This window comes from Acomys minous (assembly GCF_964271855.1).
Source record: "Acomys minous genome assembly, chromosome: 9".
Classification (NCBI taxonomy): Eukaryota; Metazoa; Chordata; class Mammalia; order Rodentia; family Muridae; genus Acomys; species Acomys minous.
In genome coordinates this window covers 38,912,706-38,929,604 of record NC_140490.1, presented here as the reverse complement: position 1 = coordinate 38,929,604, position 16,899 = coordinate 38,912,706, and the positions used below count along the sequence as shown (strand labels likewise).

At 45.5% G+C, this 16,899-nt stretch overlaps 1 protein-coding gene across 11 annotated transcripts in view; it reads left to right on the top strand.

Moving 5' to 3' along the window:
• Positions 1-16,899, top strand: part of SLC25A48 (solute carrier family 25 member 48) — a 138,379-nt gene that overhangs the window by 102,989 nt on the left and 18,491 nt on the right. For 10 of the 11 annotated variants that reach the window (XM_084796898.1, XM_084796904.1, XM_084796907.1 and 7 more), the window contains 2 exons: positions 11,303-11,560; positions 13,501-13,634. In XM_084796898.1, the coding sequence (XP_084653024.1) occupies positions 11,303-11,560; positions 13,501-13,634 (392 nt within the window). The remainder of the gene's footprint in view (positions 1-11,302; positions 11,561-13,500; positions 13,635-16,899) is intronic. The other variant, XM_084796899.1, reaches the window with a different exon arrangement.

The following is a 16,899-nucleotide window of genomic DNA, read 5'->3' as shown; positions in this document are numbered from 1 at the left end:
TGGGACTCAGTCTGTCCTTCATAACCACTCTGTGAGCCCCTCTGAGCCACTTATAGTATGCAAAGCAGAGATGTGGGATGCATAGCCCCAGTGTTGGGGAAGTCACACACGTATGTGTCAAGGGCTCTCTCTGGAACCCTGACTCTGACTACGTGGGTCTTGAGGCCACCTAAGAGTCAGTAGGCAATGATGCAGGTCCTCTGAGTTCTCAGTAGGGTCCAGAGATAAGGTCTGGAGTAGGAGTGCTTTTTATACTGAGAGATCAATGTAGAGCAACTACACAGAGAAACACTATCTCAAAAAAACAACAAACAAACAAACAACAATAAAAACAAAAACAGTGGCAGGAAATAGTATGCGGTGGCAGCGTGAGTGACCTGGGAGGGAAGGAACTTGGGGAGATATGGGGTGAGTTAGGAAGAGCTTGGGTTTCTTAGGCAAGGATGGGCAAGATTCTGGCCCACAGTGAAGCAGCTTGGAGCCTAGAGTGAGCCCACCAGAGATGTGTCATAGGTCTTTGAAAGGGGTACGCGGTGATAGGCGTGTAGGGTGGGTAGGGTGAGGTGGAGGCTGTTGCCCTGGCCCAGAGTCTTAGACTTGGCAACTGAGAGGAGTGGTGGTCAGATGTGTTGATGGCACAGAACCAACAGGCCAAATGTGAGCAGAGAGACGCATCAGGAATCGACCCAGGGTTTCAGAGTTGGATCTTGGGCCACTTGGGTTCTTCAAGGGAAGGCAACAGTTAGCAAAGGGGGAGGACAGCCACTGGCATGCAGTAGCAGGCAATGGCTACTGTCCAAGCTCCTGCTCTGGAGCCTGGCAGGCAGGGCACGGGTGGCTAACAGTAAGTTTGGCTGCTCTGTGTTGTAGAAGGAGCCCATGAGAGCGGCTGTGTCTGCTGGAGAGGAGCCAGAAGCACAGAAGTGACAGCTGACCACATGGCATTAGATGCAGGTGCTTGGGTTGTAGGACTCATTTGTGTTCCCCCAGCTGTTCAGGTGGCACAGGTAATTGGCTCATCTGTGAACTCTGTCTCTAGGAGCAGAATCCAGAGACACCAGGGTCACTGAATTGTGGTGGTGGGGAGTGACCTTGGTGAGGCTCACATCTGAGGAAGAGATGAGGTAGGGAAGGGAAAGACCTTCTCCAAATTTGGGGGTAAGAAGGACAGGCACCGGCCAAGGCACCGGCCTTGGTGCCATCATAGGAAAGATAGTCTTGCTGGAGCAGGGGCCAGAATATAGCTAGGGCAGAGGTGATGGCCCTGTGTGCCAATAGGGGATGAGTCTTGCTGACTTGTGAGCCAGCTGAGGGGTAGGTAAAGGCAGTTTGGGCATTTTAGAGCACAAACTCATTTGGACCAAGATCTACATGGCAGCAAAGACTGTTTTCTAGTTTCACTGGGTCCTCAGAGGTACCCAGGTGGGGAGGACATGGCCGATGCTTCTGCAGCCCTGAGTGTTTCAGTTTCTCTTTCATGGTATAGCTAAATAGCTATCATATAGATGTGTGGCTACCAAACACAGCACACACACACACACACACACACACACACACACACACACGCATACCATACACGCAGCATACACACACATCTATACCATACATGCCCACCACACACACATCCATATCACACCACACACACACACATCCATACCATACATGCCCACCACACACACATCCATATCACACACCACACACACACACATATACACATCCATACCATATATGCACACCACACACACACTCATCTATACTATACACACATCACATACACATCCATGCCATACATGCAACACACACACACATACACACCATACACACACATCCATACATCCATGCCATACATGCACCACACCCCCCACACAGATCCATACATGCATAACACACACACACATCCGTACCATACATGCACCCCACACACACTCATCTGTACCATATACATATCACATACCTATCCATGCCATACATGCAACACACACACACATCCATACATCCATACCATACATGCACCACATACACACACACAGATCCATACCATACATGCATAACACACACATCCGTACCATACATACACACCACACACACTCATCTATACTATACACATATCACATACCTATCCATGCCATACATGCAACACACACGCACACACACATCCATACATCATACCATACATGCACAACATACACACATTCATCTATGCCATACACACATCACATACCCATCCATGCCATACATGCAACACACACACATTCATACATCCATACCACACATGCACACCACACACACATCCATACCACACATGCACACCACACACACATCCATACCACACATGCACACCACACACACATCCATACCACACATGCACACCACACACACATCCATACCACACATGCACACCACACACACATCCATACCACACATGCACACCACACACACACACACACACATCCATACCACACTTGCACACCACACACGCTCCACTCTTCTCCCGCTGGGAGGAGCAGGGGATTTTCTAAGATTTCCTAAGTGCAGGAATTATTAACGACAACCCTGTTCACTTCCTAAATAAGGGGATCTATGTGAAAAATCCGGAGCTCTGGGAACACAAGAGACGCAAAATCCCAGAGGCATTCAGGACTTTGTACCCTGGCTGTGCTTCTCCAGGAAGCTCTGGGTTGCCAGAAGGAAGTGAGGGCTGGGACACCAGCAGCCTAGAAGTGGAGGGAGGAAGGTTGTGGAGGGGCTATCCATTCAGCCACGCGCCAAGGATGGTGTGCCTTAGTTAAAGTTGCACGCATTAGCGGAACATCATGGTGTTTGTTTTTACTGTTGTTTTCCATTTGTTCCTCTGTTTTTAAATCAATGGACAATACTAAGCATTGTCCTGATTTCTGTCCTTGAACAGATGGGTGTTGATGCTCTCGCTGCAGGCAATAAGGTTGCGTGTACTTTCAGAATCCAGACTCCTATGGGGACAGGGCAGTAAACCTAAGAACGGTGACTGTTTCCCCTGAGCAAAGGGCGTCCTCACAGCACTCAGTGAAGTGTGCTTGTAACCTTCTATGTCACAAAGCCAAGTACACTCATCCTTGTCCCTCTTTATAGATGAGGAAACAAAGGCTCATGAACTCTAGTTCCTTGTATGTGGTTCCTCAGTAAATAGCAAGTGGACAGGAACACACATGCTGGCCTGCTTATAGTGCAGGTTCTTTCGGCTGAAGCATGTGACTCTATTGAAGGCCCCAAATTCTGGGGAAACTGATGGCCTTTTGAGAAACAATAGCTAGCAAAGAGCTTCCCAGTTGAGAACTTCCTGGCCATGTGATCTGAGGGGCATGCCAGCCTGCTCAAGCCCAAACTCAACCCTAAGAGGGTATAGGCAGTTTGTCTGCCCAGAGAATGCCACCAGTATTACAGGATGCTAGTTACATTGGACCTGTGGATGAGAAATGATTTGGCGGGTTATTTTCAGTGTTTAAAGCCTCAGACCAAGATCAGTGTCAGTCTTGGTTGAATGTCATGTGACCTGTGGAGGCCTTGATGTGGGGACCTGCTTAGGTCAGCATGTGGAGACCTGTTTAGGTCGGCTACTCTGGAATGTGTATGGCATGACGCTGAGATGCCCAGGGACACAGAAACTGTTTGAAGACAGGCCACAGCATCATGTTCCTATCACGAGGACACTTACTATTCCAGAAAGGGTGTTTGCTGTCTGCTGCTCTGATAAAACAGTAATCAAAAGCAAATTGGGGAGAAAAAAGACTTTATCTCATCTTGTACCCCAGGACCAACCCTGGAAGGTTCAAGATGTTGGTCGGGCATCAGGCGCTGCCCCCAGCATCCTGCAACTTTCCTTAGCCACCTTGGGCAAATGGCATCCAAGTCTAGGAAACTGACATGTGCATATTTCCATGAGCCACTCTCCTGTCATCCTCCAAATCAGTGTGTAAGAGTCATTCACAGTTAGCAGTCACCAACCACAGTTAGTTCATGCTAGAGCTATAGAGGACTCTCACAAGGGCTTTCTAGCAGTCAGTGGTGGGGGCTCCAGACCACACCCTCTGGGCCACAGCAAAGAGGGTGCTACATGGCCAATATTTGGGAACTCCTGTTGTTCTCTGAAAGAAATTGCCAGATCCTCCTTAGCAGCCATATGTTGACCTGGCGTAGTTTTCTCTCGCTCCTACCATGGCTGCTGAGTGGCAAGTACAGCAAGAGTCTTTCTCCTTTTAAGCTTCTGTGATCTTGGCCTGGTCACTATGACTATTGTGATGTCTTTTCACTTAGGCCTAGAACTGTATGTCTGCAGCTGATGACACGTTTTGTGGTCCCAACATAAACTATCTGTGCCACTGAACCTCTACAGGTGGACCCAAAGCAACCACCACCCTAGAAGTGTGCTTCCTTCTCGGCGTGTGCTTCCTTGATGACATGGTGTTCTCTAGCCTTGGGTATCTATGGGCGGAAGGGGGCATGGAGCGGGGAGAACATTGCAGGCTAAGGAGCATCAGTGCTGTGTGCTGTGACCACAGCAGTTTGCTGAGATTGTAGGAAATTATTTTCATGGTAGGTGTGGTTCTACAGGTGCATGCAAGTGTCAGAGCTCACTAACTGTGCACGTAAGAACTAGGCCTTTTTTTTTTTTATACCAAGTGTAAATTTAGAAACAAATCAATTAAAACAAGGGCAGAAGGCTAAAGAAGCCAAAGACCAGGCTTAGGAAAAGGAGGTAAGACACACAGGGAAGAGACACTAGGAGCAGGTCACTGTAGTGAAGGAACAAGGACACCTTAGGCACACCCCAGATCAGGAATGTTCTATAACGAGAAGAAGCTGGCTGTTTCCCCACCCCACCCCCTGAATGTTGGTGTCATGAAAAACAGCGAAAGGCTGTGGAAATGTCATAGATGGCAAGACTAGATTCCTTCCTGGAGGATCAAAATGCTATAAGGCATATCATGAGGTCAAATGACAGCTCATCATTACAGATGGTAGATTAGATAAAGCTGTCATCGATGTAGAATATGAACCTGATCACCAAGGTTAGCAAGATGACATCTCGAGGCTTGAGATATGTCTTCAGAAGTATTTAGGGTTAAACATTCAGAGTCAGCAGCCCATCCTGAAATAGTTCATATGAAAAAGCTATGCCACCAGAGCAAACTGCTGCTTAGGGGGTGGGGCTAAGGGCCAGATGCACCATGGGTAGAAGTCGGAAGTCTTGGGCCCCAAGTGTGTGTGTGTGCTGTGGGGCTGAGGTCGTCTCTGGGTCAGGACGTGGGCTGAGGCTAGGGTAGGAAACTGGACCCAGAACAGCAGCGGAAGTTCCCTCCCCTCTCCTTTGCATCCTCCTGTGATGCTGCAGAGTGACATCAGCGAGAGCAGGAGCCAGAGAGCATCTACTCTCTGCACTGAGACTTAAAGCTCAATCAGTACAGTTGCACCAGGAACTCCCTCTGAAAGGGAATTTGTCTAAACTCTCTCTTCTGGGGGCAACACAGGCTCTCAAATCTGGTCTTAACTATAATTCCAAGTTGCACTTCCTCCAATTAGCAGTTTGTCCCAGGAAACAACAGAGCAGGGAAAGAATTCAAAACCCACCCCACAAAGGAAGAAATACTGACTGATGCGGTATTTTTAACGTAATGGACTCTTACTTGCTGTGCTTTTATTTTTTGTTCCTTTTAACCTTTGTTAATTTGTAATCTTTACTCTTACATAATTAGATCACATTCATCTTGTTTGAGCTTGTATATTGCTTGGTTAGGTTTTATGATTGCTCTGTGTTTTTCCACCTTCTAATGTCAACAGTCTATGGCTCTTTCTGTGAACATTTCCTCTCTTTCCTATTTCATTTCTTCTCTCTCATCCTCAGAACTTTCTCTTTTTACTTCTTAACTCTAGCCTTCTGTTCCTTTAATAATCTTTGAGCTCAGCAGACCATACAGTTACCACAACTTCCCCTTCTGGGCTACTTTTCCATTTCAACGTTTGCCCTCAGTTGATGCAGTACGGCTCCCCAGCCTACTTTCTGCCATTCCTAATCTTAGCAGCTACTACCCTTGTAGATGCAATATAACCCTTCTTCTTTTATCCCTCAATAATTATTGAAGTCAAAGGAATGGCTGTTTCGGCTGGTGAGTATGGCATTTGTGTAGCAGTCCCATCCAATGCTGTGGTTGTTTCTGTAGCTCATGTTCTAAGAGTAATACAGGCATCATACCCGGTGCTTAATGCACATGGACTGTGGGTTTGACTGCTAAGATGACACTCACCCCACCGTTATCTAACACCATGTTGAACGTCGCAGATAATTCAACAGAAATAACACAGCTGAAAAAGATCCAACCAACACACAAGCCCAGATGCACAAGTCCCAGCACAGACTATATAAGAAACATGAAAAATCAAGGCAGCAATGGCTCTCAATGAGAGAGCATTGCATTGAATCCCAGATAAAGAATTCAAAAGGACTGTAAACATGTTTAATGAAATTGAAGGATACAAATAAACTATTAAATGAATTAAAATGGAATCCAAAGAAATAAATGAAGAAAGAGAGACAAATAGGATTTGACGTAGGAACTCAATAAAAAGATAGAAATACCGAATAGAAATCAAATTAAAATGTAAGAAATGGAGGCGTTAGTAAGTCAGGGGAAAAAAATCTTCTTTACAACGCCCCACTAACAGAATGGGTCAGACTGTAGACAAACTATTGAGGGTAGAAAACAGATGTTAGAACATTGAAAAAGATAAAGTAATAAAATAAGACCAAAATACATTGAGATCTATTGGACACCATTAAAAGACCAAATTTAAAGTTATAGGTGATAGAACTTCTAAAGGCACAAACAATATAGTCAACAAAATCATAGCATAAAGCTCCCCAAATCTAGAGAAACAGATGCCCAGTTAGTGCCAGAAAGCATTTAGAATATCAGACAGACAAGACCAGAAAAGAACCTTCTGACATCTTCTTACAGTTACAACGCTGAACAAGAGAGCAAAGAAAATACTGAAAGCTAAGAAAAGCACCAAGTTATATGTAAATGCAAACTCATAAAAACTCCAGTGTCATTCTTCACAGAAATAGAGAAAACAATCCTAAAATACTGTGGAAGCACAAGATTCCAGAAAGCCAAAGTAATCCTATGTAAAAAGAAAGATGCTGGAGGTGTCAATATACTTATCTTCAAGTTGTACTACAGAGTCCTAAGGACAAAACAAACATGTAGACAACAGAATAGAATCGAATCGAATAGAATAAATGACTCAGCTCTAAGTTCTCACAACTATGGGGTTGATTTTTGACAAAGATGCCAAAAATATATATTGGAGAAAAAGACAGCCTCTTCAACAAATGATGCTAGCAAAACTGGATAGCCATTCTCACTTAGGAGAATGAAACCAAATTTTTATCTCTCACCCTGTATGAAAAACAACTCCAAATGGATGAAAGATCTTAATGCAAGACCTGAACCCTGAAGGCATTAGAGGCAACTATGAGGAAACACTTCAGGACAGCAGCCGGGGCAAGGACTTCTTGATTTGTAAGTTGTATTTATTTATTGTTGGAGGAGCCACGTGTCATGGCTCCACAATTAAACATGTGTGGAGATCGGAGAACAACTTGTGAGAGTTGGCTTCCATTTTATGTTTTCAAGGAGATCCAACTCATCAGGCTAGGCAGCAAGCATCTTTACCCACTGAGTTGTCTCATGAGCCTGTCAGAACTTTTCTGACTAGGACTCTCGTCATTCAGGGAATAGTGCTAACAACTGACAAGTGAGCTTTCATGAGGTTAAAAACCTTCTGTATAACAAAGGAAACCAAGTGAAGGGGCAGACCACAGAAGGGAGTGAATCCTTGATGGCTAGATATCTCACAGAGGGTTAACACCTAAATTATACAGAGACCTCAAGTAATGAAATAACAATAAATCAAACAACCTATCCAGTATATTGCTTAATGAAATGAGTAGGTACTTGTCCATAAATGTATGGCCAATAAACATGAAAGAATGTTCAACCAGCATAGAAATACCAATTAAACTATATTGAAATTCCATCGTCAGTTGGAAAATAAAAGGTTGGCAATGGTGGTGTAAGTCTTTAATCCTAGTACTTGAGAGGCAGAGGCAGGTTTGAGGCCAGCCTGGTCCAAAGAAGACTGGAGAAGATGTGTGGCAAGGGAGGATTTTTGGTAGTCTAGCCATGTGGAAATCAGTATGGAGGTTCCTCAAAGCTAAAATCTAGCCAGCTCTGCCACTCCTGGGTATTTGCCAAAGCACTCCAAATCCAGACGTCACAGGGATACTTGCATATCAGTATTCACTGCAACACTGTCGCAGTAGCTAAGCTATGGAGCCAGCCCCAGAGTCAACATCAGGGTGCACAAAGCAAGTGTGGTTGTGTAAACAGTAGAATTACTTCAGCCACATCTAATGAAGTCATGTCATTTACAGGAAACGGATTCAACTGGATATAATCTATTAAGTAAATTAAGTTGGTTTCAGGGAAAAAAAACCATTGCATGTTTTCTCTCATTTGTGTCTCTCATATCTTACGTGCATATGGTATGAAAGAAATAAGACCAAGTAGGGAGCAGAGGGCATAGAGAGGCAAGAAGGGTTTGGCAGCAAGACATGGTCAATGTGCTATGCACTGGCATGAGGTTGTCTTATGTAGCCATGATGCAGTGCCTTGCTACAGGCTCCAAACAGTGAAGCTAATAAATGATTGAAATAACACCCCCACCTCCCCAAACTGTGAGCCAGAATAACTCTTTACAGAAGATAAGTATCTCAGGTATTTTGTTATAGTACTGCCAAGTTGACAAGTATTAACAGTGTGAGTTTGGGTTGGTGCAGTGCTGTGTCAGCATTTGAATTGTTTTCACTTCTATTAGATATTTCACTGGCTAATAGCCACAAATGAGTAATTATAAACCAATAAAAGCTATAGTGCTTATGTTATAATACTTACGATACTGGCTGGATGGTGGTGGCACATGCCTTTAATCTCAGCACTCAGGAGGCAAAGGCAGGTGGTTAACTGTGAGTTTGAGGCCAGCCTGGTCTACAAAGCGAGTCCAGGATAGCCAAGGCTACACAGAGAAACCCTGTCTCAAAACAAACAAACAAACAAACAAACAAAACAAAAAAACCAAACCAAAACAAAAACAACAAAACCAAAACAAAACTTATGATACTATGGGAGAATTTTATTTTTGCTTACTTGGGAGAGAAAAGGGGGCAAATACAGGGTTTTTTGACAGAGCTAGCTGGCAGCTTAGCAACTGTTCTTTCAACATCTGTAGGACCAAGCTAGCAGATCATTATCCGGACAGGCCCTTTCAGTCAGTAACTCTGGACATCCACACTGGAGAGGCTGATTTAGGGGAACCCTGACTCCTGGGTCAGGCCAGCCTTGCCTAGAGAGGGGCTCCCAGCCAGTGTTATGACACAGGTAATGTCATCCTAGTTTGGGGGTAAGAATATATAATGATCTCTGGGGACCTCTCAAGGGCCACAGTGTCTGGTCTTGTTCAAAGGATGCCTCAGGTGGCCTTCATTCCTTCTGCCTCCCTTCCCTCATGTAGCGGGACATGCAGGCGTAGGAGTTTTCCTCAGGTGTGTTTCTCAGGCAAATGCTACCCTCCTCGCTCCTGTGGGCTTCTGGGATGAGTTAAAGTCCATGTCCTTTCCTCTAACCTCCACTTTGATCTACACAGCCCAGGAGGCTGAACTGAGAAAGATGGGAGTGTTTGGAGATGTGAGAGAGAGCTCCCAGGGTGAAAGGCCACTTCCTGTGTACAGCATGTGTGAGAGCCAATCAGATGCCAGGATCAGGGGAGTTGAACCCAGGTGGCTCAAAGGCTGTCGTGATCATGGGTGGGTCTCCTTCATCTTGTGATAGTGGGACCTTTCAGAAGGGACACTGAGAGTCACTTTGTCTGAACTGGAAGGCCTTTCTGACCAGAGAAGATGTATATGGAGGGGCTGGGGGCTGGGGGCTGGTGGGGAGGGGAGGGGGTGGTGCATAGCCTGTGGGAGGACCAGCTGGAGAGAAACCAAGGCTCTGCTGCTGTGTACACATAGAAAAGCAAACCACAGAGAGAAAGCAAAAGAAAGCAAAAGAGAGAGCAAACCACAGCCAGCCAGCACAGACCCCTGAGACTGAAAGTGTTATGGGTTGTCCATCAGAGAAGACTGCTGAGATACAGGTTTAAGCCAATAGAAATCTTTATTAGCTACTGGTGACTACACTGGGTATTTAGGATCCCAGTGTAGGCTCCAGCCTTTCTCAGCCTTTTAAGCTCAAAAACAATACCCTGGGTTGACACACTTCAGTTAACAGTTAGCTAGAAGCAGAACCACAGAAGCCAAAAAACAAGGTTAGTCCGTTTAGGAACTTTTCCAGAACTATGGACTTTGATGGATTAGACATTTGTTTTCCTTTTGGCAGTTGGTGCTGTCTACGTGCTAAGTTTTATGGCCTAAATGGTACCTCCGTCATGGCATCAGTTGTGTTAAGGTCTGGGGCCTGTTAGGAAAGGAAACAGAGCCCTGGGCCCTTGATGTTGAGGGTTGTTGCTTCTGCTCTACGGCTGTTTTAGGCACATCCAGGCCAGGGCAGACGTGAGTCAGAAGATGCTCCTCCTCTAGTCAGCCAGTGGGTCCTTTCAGTGACCCCCATCTGCTAACTTATTGAATGCAACACTGTTCCAGTCCCCACACTGAGCACCTGCCATGTTACCTGACTTGTATCCACAGCATCCTGTCTGTCTTTTAAGGATCAGAAAAACAACAGCAGAAAAATGCTGACGTTTGTAAGTGGTAGAAGAGCAAATCCAGGACAACCTGTCTTCAACAACTCCCCCCCGCCCCAATAAACATACACTGTGTTGGAGGAGATAGAGGAGAGGGGGAGGAGTGAATATGAATGACTATCAATTCCCCATTAGCGTGAGCTTGACTTGGCTGTCTTCGACGATCCCAAGCATGCTACAACCACAGCTACTTAGAAGTGCATAGTGATGGTTGACCAGAAGGCTCCGGGATTCCCAGGGCAACTTGGCTTGGATTGTCTCCAGTCTGGTGTACAGGTTGCCAGGGCTCCTTATTGGAGCCTCAGAACTCTAGCATAAGCTGCCAAGGGTGACAGATAGCTTGGTAAAAAGCAAATGAGTCACGTGAGCAGGAACTGTCAGTGGACTGGACTGGCTGTGATACCAGGAGCTGGCCAGTCTCTTACCTGCCTGGTCACTTGCCATCATCTCCCTCCTGTCTTTTCAGCCAGCCATGGATTGAAGTCCAGGGCAGTAGCCCTAGGGGAGCAGGCACCGTACCAGGGGCCAGTGCATTGCATTTCAACCATTGTGCGGACTGAGGGCCTGGCAGGGCTGTACCGGGGAGCCAGCGCCATGCTGCTGAGGGACATCCCAGGATATTGCCTCTACTTTACTCCCTATGTATTCCTGAGTGAATGGATCACGCCTGAGGCCTGCACAGGGCCCAGCCCCTTTGCAGTGTGGCTGGCAGGTGGCATTGCAGGTAAGGGCCACAGAAGTGGGAGTCCTGTCCCTGGGCCCTGGGCCTGCCACAGTGATGGGAGAGTGCAGAGGAGCTTACCATAACCTTCCCAGTCCTGAGGAGACAAGGTTCATCCAGCCAAATATGCAGGACCCTTCACTTCACTTACTCTGTGCATACCTAGTGGGGAAATGACCTTTGACCTTTCATGTCCTTCCCTCCAGGGCTGTGAGAATCTCTGTGTGAATTTACTGGACTTTGAGGCAAAGGGTGTATTCTAGCAGCTGTTATTGAGGTTTGCTTTTCCTGAACATCAGGCTTTGTTAGGTGTATGAGAGAGGAGCCAGCCTCCACACTCTGCACTGAGACACCCAAGGCCATGATGCAGGGATGACAGGACTGCAGAGCTCTGCAGTCAGAAACATCCGAGGGTAGCCACATTTGCTCATTTTGTCACCGTGGACTTACTACCCTACTATGCTGCACCACGACCCCTGTTTATTCAGTAGGAAACGGGTTTGCTACACCTTCTTTGATGTGGCTCCCTACTGCCTCTTAAGCATTTTCCTCCTTCTCCTCTTCCTCCTCTTCTTCCTCCTCTTCCTCTTCCTACTTCTCTTCCTCATCCTCCTCAGAGCTACCTGGTTTTTTGTTGTTGTTTTGGGGTTTTTTTGTTGCTGGTTTTGGTGTGTGTGTGTGTGTGTGTGTGTGTGTGTGTGTGTGTGTTTGGTTTGGTATTTTTTGAGACAGGGTATCTCTGTGTAGCCCTGGCTGTCCTAGAATTCATTCTATAGATCAGGCTGGCCTCAAACTCACAGAGATCCTCCTGCCCCTGCCTCCCAAGGTCTAGGATTAAAGGCATGTGCCAACACCTCCCAGCTGCTATCTGTATTTTAAACTCATAGCAAACATACACAAAGCCCATGCCTCTGCCATACAATAGTGCTCTTGTGGGTCTGAGGCTCATCCCATGACCTGTTCCCAGGAAGACCCCCGGCCCTACTGCCCATCCCCCACCCCCCACTCCCCTACCCTCCCACTCCTACGCCGCCTGCCAAGTTTTCATCTGTTCTAATCTGTGTGGCAAACATGCGCCAGGGGCCTGCCAACCTCGTTTTTATGACATCCTCACTATGACTGAGGGCTGCGTATCCCAGGCACATGCTGGGAAGCAGCCAAGAGCCCTGGCAAGGGCAGGAGAGAGTAGGCACCTAGGCAGGCTTCCGAGGCCATGGCAGACCTCTAGGGCACTGGAGGCCTGCATGGGCAGAGTGTCCAGGGTGTGCTGAGGTCTCCTTGGAGAGCTGCTGGGCAGCAGCTACAAAACCTAGCCCTGGACTTTGACACTGGATTGTTGTCTCTCCCCAGCCAAGAATGTGCCAATTTGTGTGTTTAAAAAAAAAAATCCAATCACTGTTTTCCTAATCATTTAAGGTCAAACAAATGCTCAACCTGGAACTTCTGAGCTGACCCCTATATGTGGTCCCTCAGTTTTATGCAGTCCTGGGCTGGCCTCTCCCAGCAAGCAGTCTTTATGACAGGCCAGGCTTTGTTTAGCTTCCTCAGATTCAAATGAAACCCCTGCAGGTGGCTGCAAGCCTTTGGTCACAAGTCTCACCCTGAGCTTTCTCTGCCAACTTGGGAAAAGCTGCTATGAAGCAGTTGCGATCCCCCTGATGAATGTTGCCACGTGTGGCGTGCCACCGTGGCCTGGTCTCCTGCTCCAGGCTCCCACAGCGTTCCCACAGCAAACTAAAACACATGGCATGGTGTCCCCTTCACAGAGGAGGTTCAGGAGGCTTATAGGTCCAAGAGTGGGTGAAGAGAGGACCAGAAGTCCTGCTCCCAGTCTGCTTCCCCCTCTACTTAAGGTGTTTCTGGAGGATGTCAGCTCAGTAAGCCAGGCGTTGAAGACCCAAGTCAGCCCAGCTCCTACACACTTGGTTTCTCTGACTTTGCAGGAGCGGTTTCCTGGGCAACAGCAACTCCAATGGATGTCGTGAAAAGCCGGATGCAAGCTGATGGGGTCTATTTAAACAAGTACAAAGGTGTCTTGGACTGCATCACCCAGAGTTACCAGCAGGAAGGCCTTAAAGTAAGTGTCCTATAGACCTCTGGGTCAGCAGCAGCCTGCCAGAGGGCTCAGACATGGGATGGTGAGGCTAAAGTTGGGGTGAGGTGGAGGTTACCAGCCTGTCCTTAGTTAAGTTTATACCTAGATATTTCATGCTTTATGAGGCAATTGTGAATGGGACCTTTTTTTTTTTCTTTTCACCCTCTGATTTCCTTCTCAGCAAGTTTGTTATTGGTATATAGAAATGTTACTGGATTTTGTATGTAGATTTTGTACTCTGCTGTTTTGCTGAAAATGTGGACCAAGTCTTGAGAGGTTTTTTTTTTTTTTTTCGGGGGGGGGCAGGGTGGATTACTTAGGCTTTAGGGATGAAATGATGGGAATCTGCAAATAGGGACAAATTGACCTCTTCTCTTTCTATTTGTTTTCCTTTCATTCCCTCTCATAATATTACCGCAGTGAAGACTTCCATGCTGTATTGAGCAGGAGGGGAGACCATGGGCACCCTTGTCTCACTTTAGATTTTAGAGGAAAGTTTTTAGTTAGTTTCCCCCTATTTAATATGATACTGGCTGTAGTTTGTTATCCATGGCCTCAAGTGTGTTGATGTATGTTTCTTTTAGTCTTAGTTTCTTCGAGGCTGTTCTCATGACAGGATGTTAAACTGTTGAGGCGATCATGTGATTTTTGTCTATTAATATTAGTTTGTATATGTCTGATCAAGCCATCCATGGAATGAAACCAGCCTGGGCATGACATATGAGCTTTTTATTCTGCTCTTTAATTAGTTTTGCAGGAGTTCTATGGAGAAATTTTGTGTCTTTGTTCATCAGGAAATTTGGTCTATAAATTCCCTTTCACGGTCTTTATCTGCTGCTGGTGTCAGGGCTACCAGCTAGTTTTGTGGAATGAGTTTAGTTGTGTTTCTTCCTTGTCTGTTTTATAGAAGTTCCTGGAGCACTAGTTTCAACTCTTCTTTAAATACTTAATTCAGCAGTGAATCTGTCCCACTCTGGGCTGTTTTTTTTTTGTTTTGTTTTTTGTTTTTTTAAATTCCAGTTTAAATCACATTGATTGTTCTATATCTTTAAATTGTTTATATCCTCTTGAATTAATTTAGTAGGTCATATGGGTCTAGGATCTTTTCAGTTCTGTCTAGGCTTCCAGTTGTTTAAAACACGGAGAGTCTGACTATTCCTCAGTAGATCTTGGATATCATTGGGATCTGTGGCAATCTCAGCCTTTCATTTCTAACTTTAATGTTAGCTCTCTCTCTCTCTCTCTCTCTCTCTCTCTCTCTCTCTCTCTCTCTCTCTCTCTCTTCTCCTGTGTGTGTGTGTGTGTGTGTGTGTGTGTGTGTGTGTGTGTGTTAGTTTGGCTAGGGGTTTGCCAATCTTGCTTATTTTTGCAGAGAACCAACTCTTTGACTCTATGTATGTTTTTAAAAGTTTCCATTTCACTGAGCTCTGTCCTGATGTTTATGATTTTTTATTACCACCTACTGCATGGGGACTTGGCTAGTCCTTGGTTTTCTTTTTTGTTGTTACTGGGGTTTTTTGTTTTTAAATTTTTATTACAATTTACTCAGATTACATTCCAATTGTTATTCCCTCACTTGTATCTTTCTGTTCTCACCCTCTCTTCCTCTTTTGCCCTATTCCTCTCCCCCTAGACCTCTGACAAAAAGGGATCTCCTCCCCCACCATAACAGATCTTCTCCAGATAGCCTGCTTCCCCTTCCTCTGTGTGCCACTGGGCCTCCCCACCAAGTGATCAAATTGGGGACACCAGAGTTCATGTCAGAGGTGCTACCCATTCTCCTCACAACCACACAGCTGTCCATTGGCTATATCTGAACAGGGGTCTAGGTTCACTGTATGCATTGTCCTTGCTTTGTGCAATAGTTTGTGCAGGTTCCCCTGGGTTCAGATCTGCCAACCTTGATGGTCCTCTTGTGGGGCTCCTAAACCCTCTGGGTCCTTCCCTCCCCCCATTCTTCCATACCACTCTCACCTGGAATCCAGCAGCAAGTCCCAGCATCTGTCCCAATCCACCACTCAGAGGACATCTGTGTTGGACTAATATCCACTTATAAGTGAACATATACCACGTGTGTCTTTCTGGGTCTGGGTCACCTCACTCAGGATGATTATTTCTAGTTCTATCCATTTGCCTGCGCATTCCAAGTTTTCCTTAGTTTTAATAGCTGAGTAATATTCCATTGTGTACCACCAAACCAAATAACCCAATTAAGAAATAGAGAATTCCCAACAGATGACTACTGAATGACTGAGAAACACTTAAAGAAATGCTCAGTGTCCTTAGTCATCAGGGAAATACAAATCAAAATGACTCTGAGATTCCGTCTCACACCTACTAGAATAGTTAAGACAAAAAACTCAAGTGTCAGCACACGCTGGAGAGGATGTGGAGAGAGGGGAACACTCCTCCATTGCTGGTGGGAGTGCAAACTTGTACAACCACTTTAGTCTTTGTTTTTCTAAGACTTTGTTGTTTTGTGCTTTCTGGGGCGGGGGTTCTCTGTGTAGCCCTGGCTGTCCTGGAACTTACTCTGTAGATTAGGCTGGCCTCAAACTTAAGAGATCTGCCTGATAGAGCCTCCTGAGTGCTGAGATTAATAGCGCATGCCACCAGTGCCTAGCTGTTTTTCTAAGACTTTGAAGTGCACCATTGCATTGTTTTTTAAGATTGCTCTGGGTTTTATGTGTAAGCATTCAGACATTCCTCTTAGGACTGCCTTATCTGTATCCTGAATTTTCTGATAGGTCTGTGTTTTCATTTTCATCTGATTCTAGGAATCTTTAAATTTTCTATCTGGTTTCTTCAATGAACATTTAAGAATTATTGAAGAATATGTGGTTTCACCTTCCTGAATTTTCGCAGTTTCTATACTGTATCTTGTTACTGAGTTTTAGTTTTAATTGGTTATAATTTGGTAAGAAACACTATTTGTAGGCTTTTCTATTTGCAGAGATTTGATTTGAGGCCCCTGTTAGAGAAGGTCGCTCACGCTGTTTGGAAGAATACCTATTCTGTAAATGTTGGGTGGAACATTTCTTCATATCTGTTAAGTCTATTTAATCTGCCTTACAATTTAAGGTTAAGAGGTTTTTGTTTGTTTACTTTTAGATTGATGGTCCATCTTTACATGAGATTGGGACGCTTAATTACCAACTATTATAACAGGATCTCTGTGACCTTTAATGTCCTATAGTGTTTATTTTGGAAACAGGGTGTCTACCATTTGATGTGTATATGTTTACAA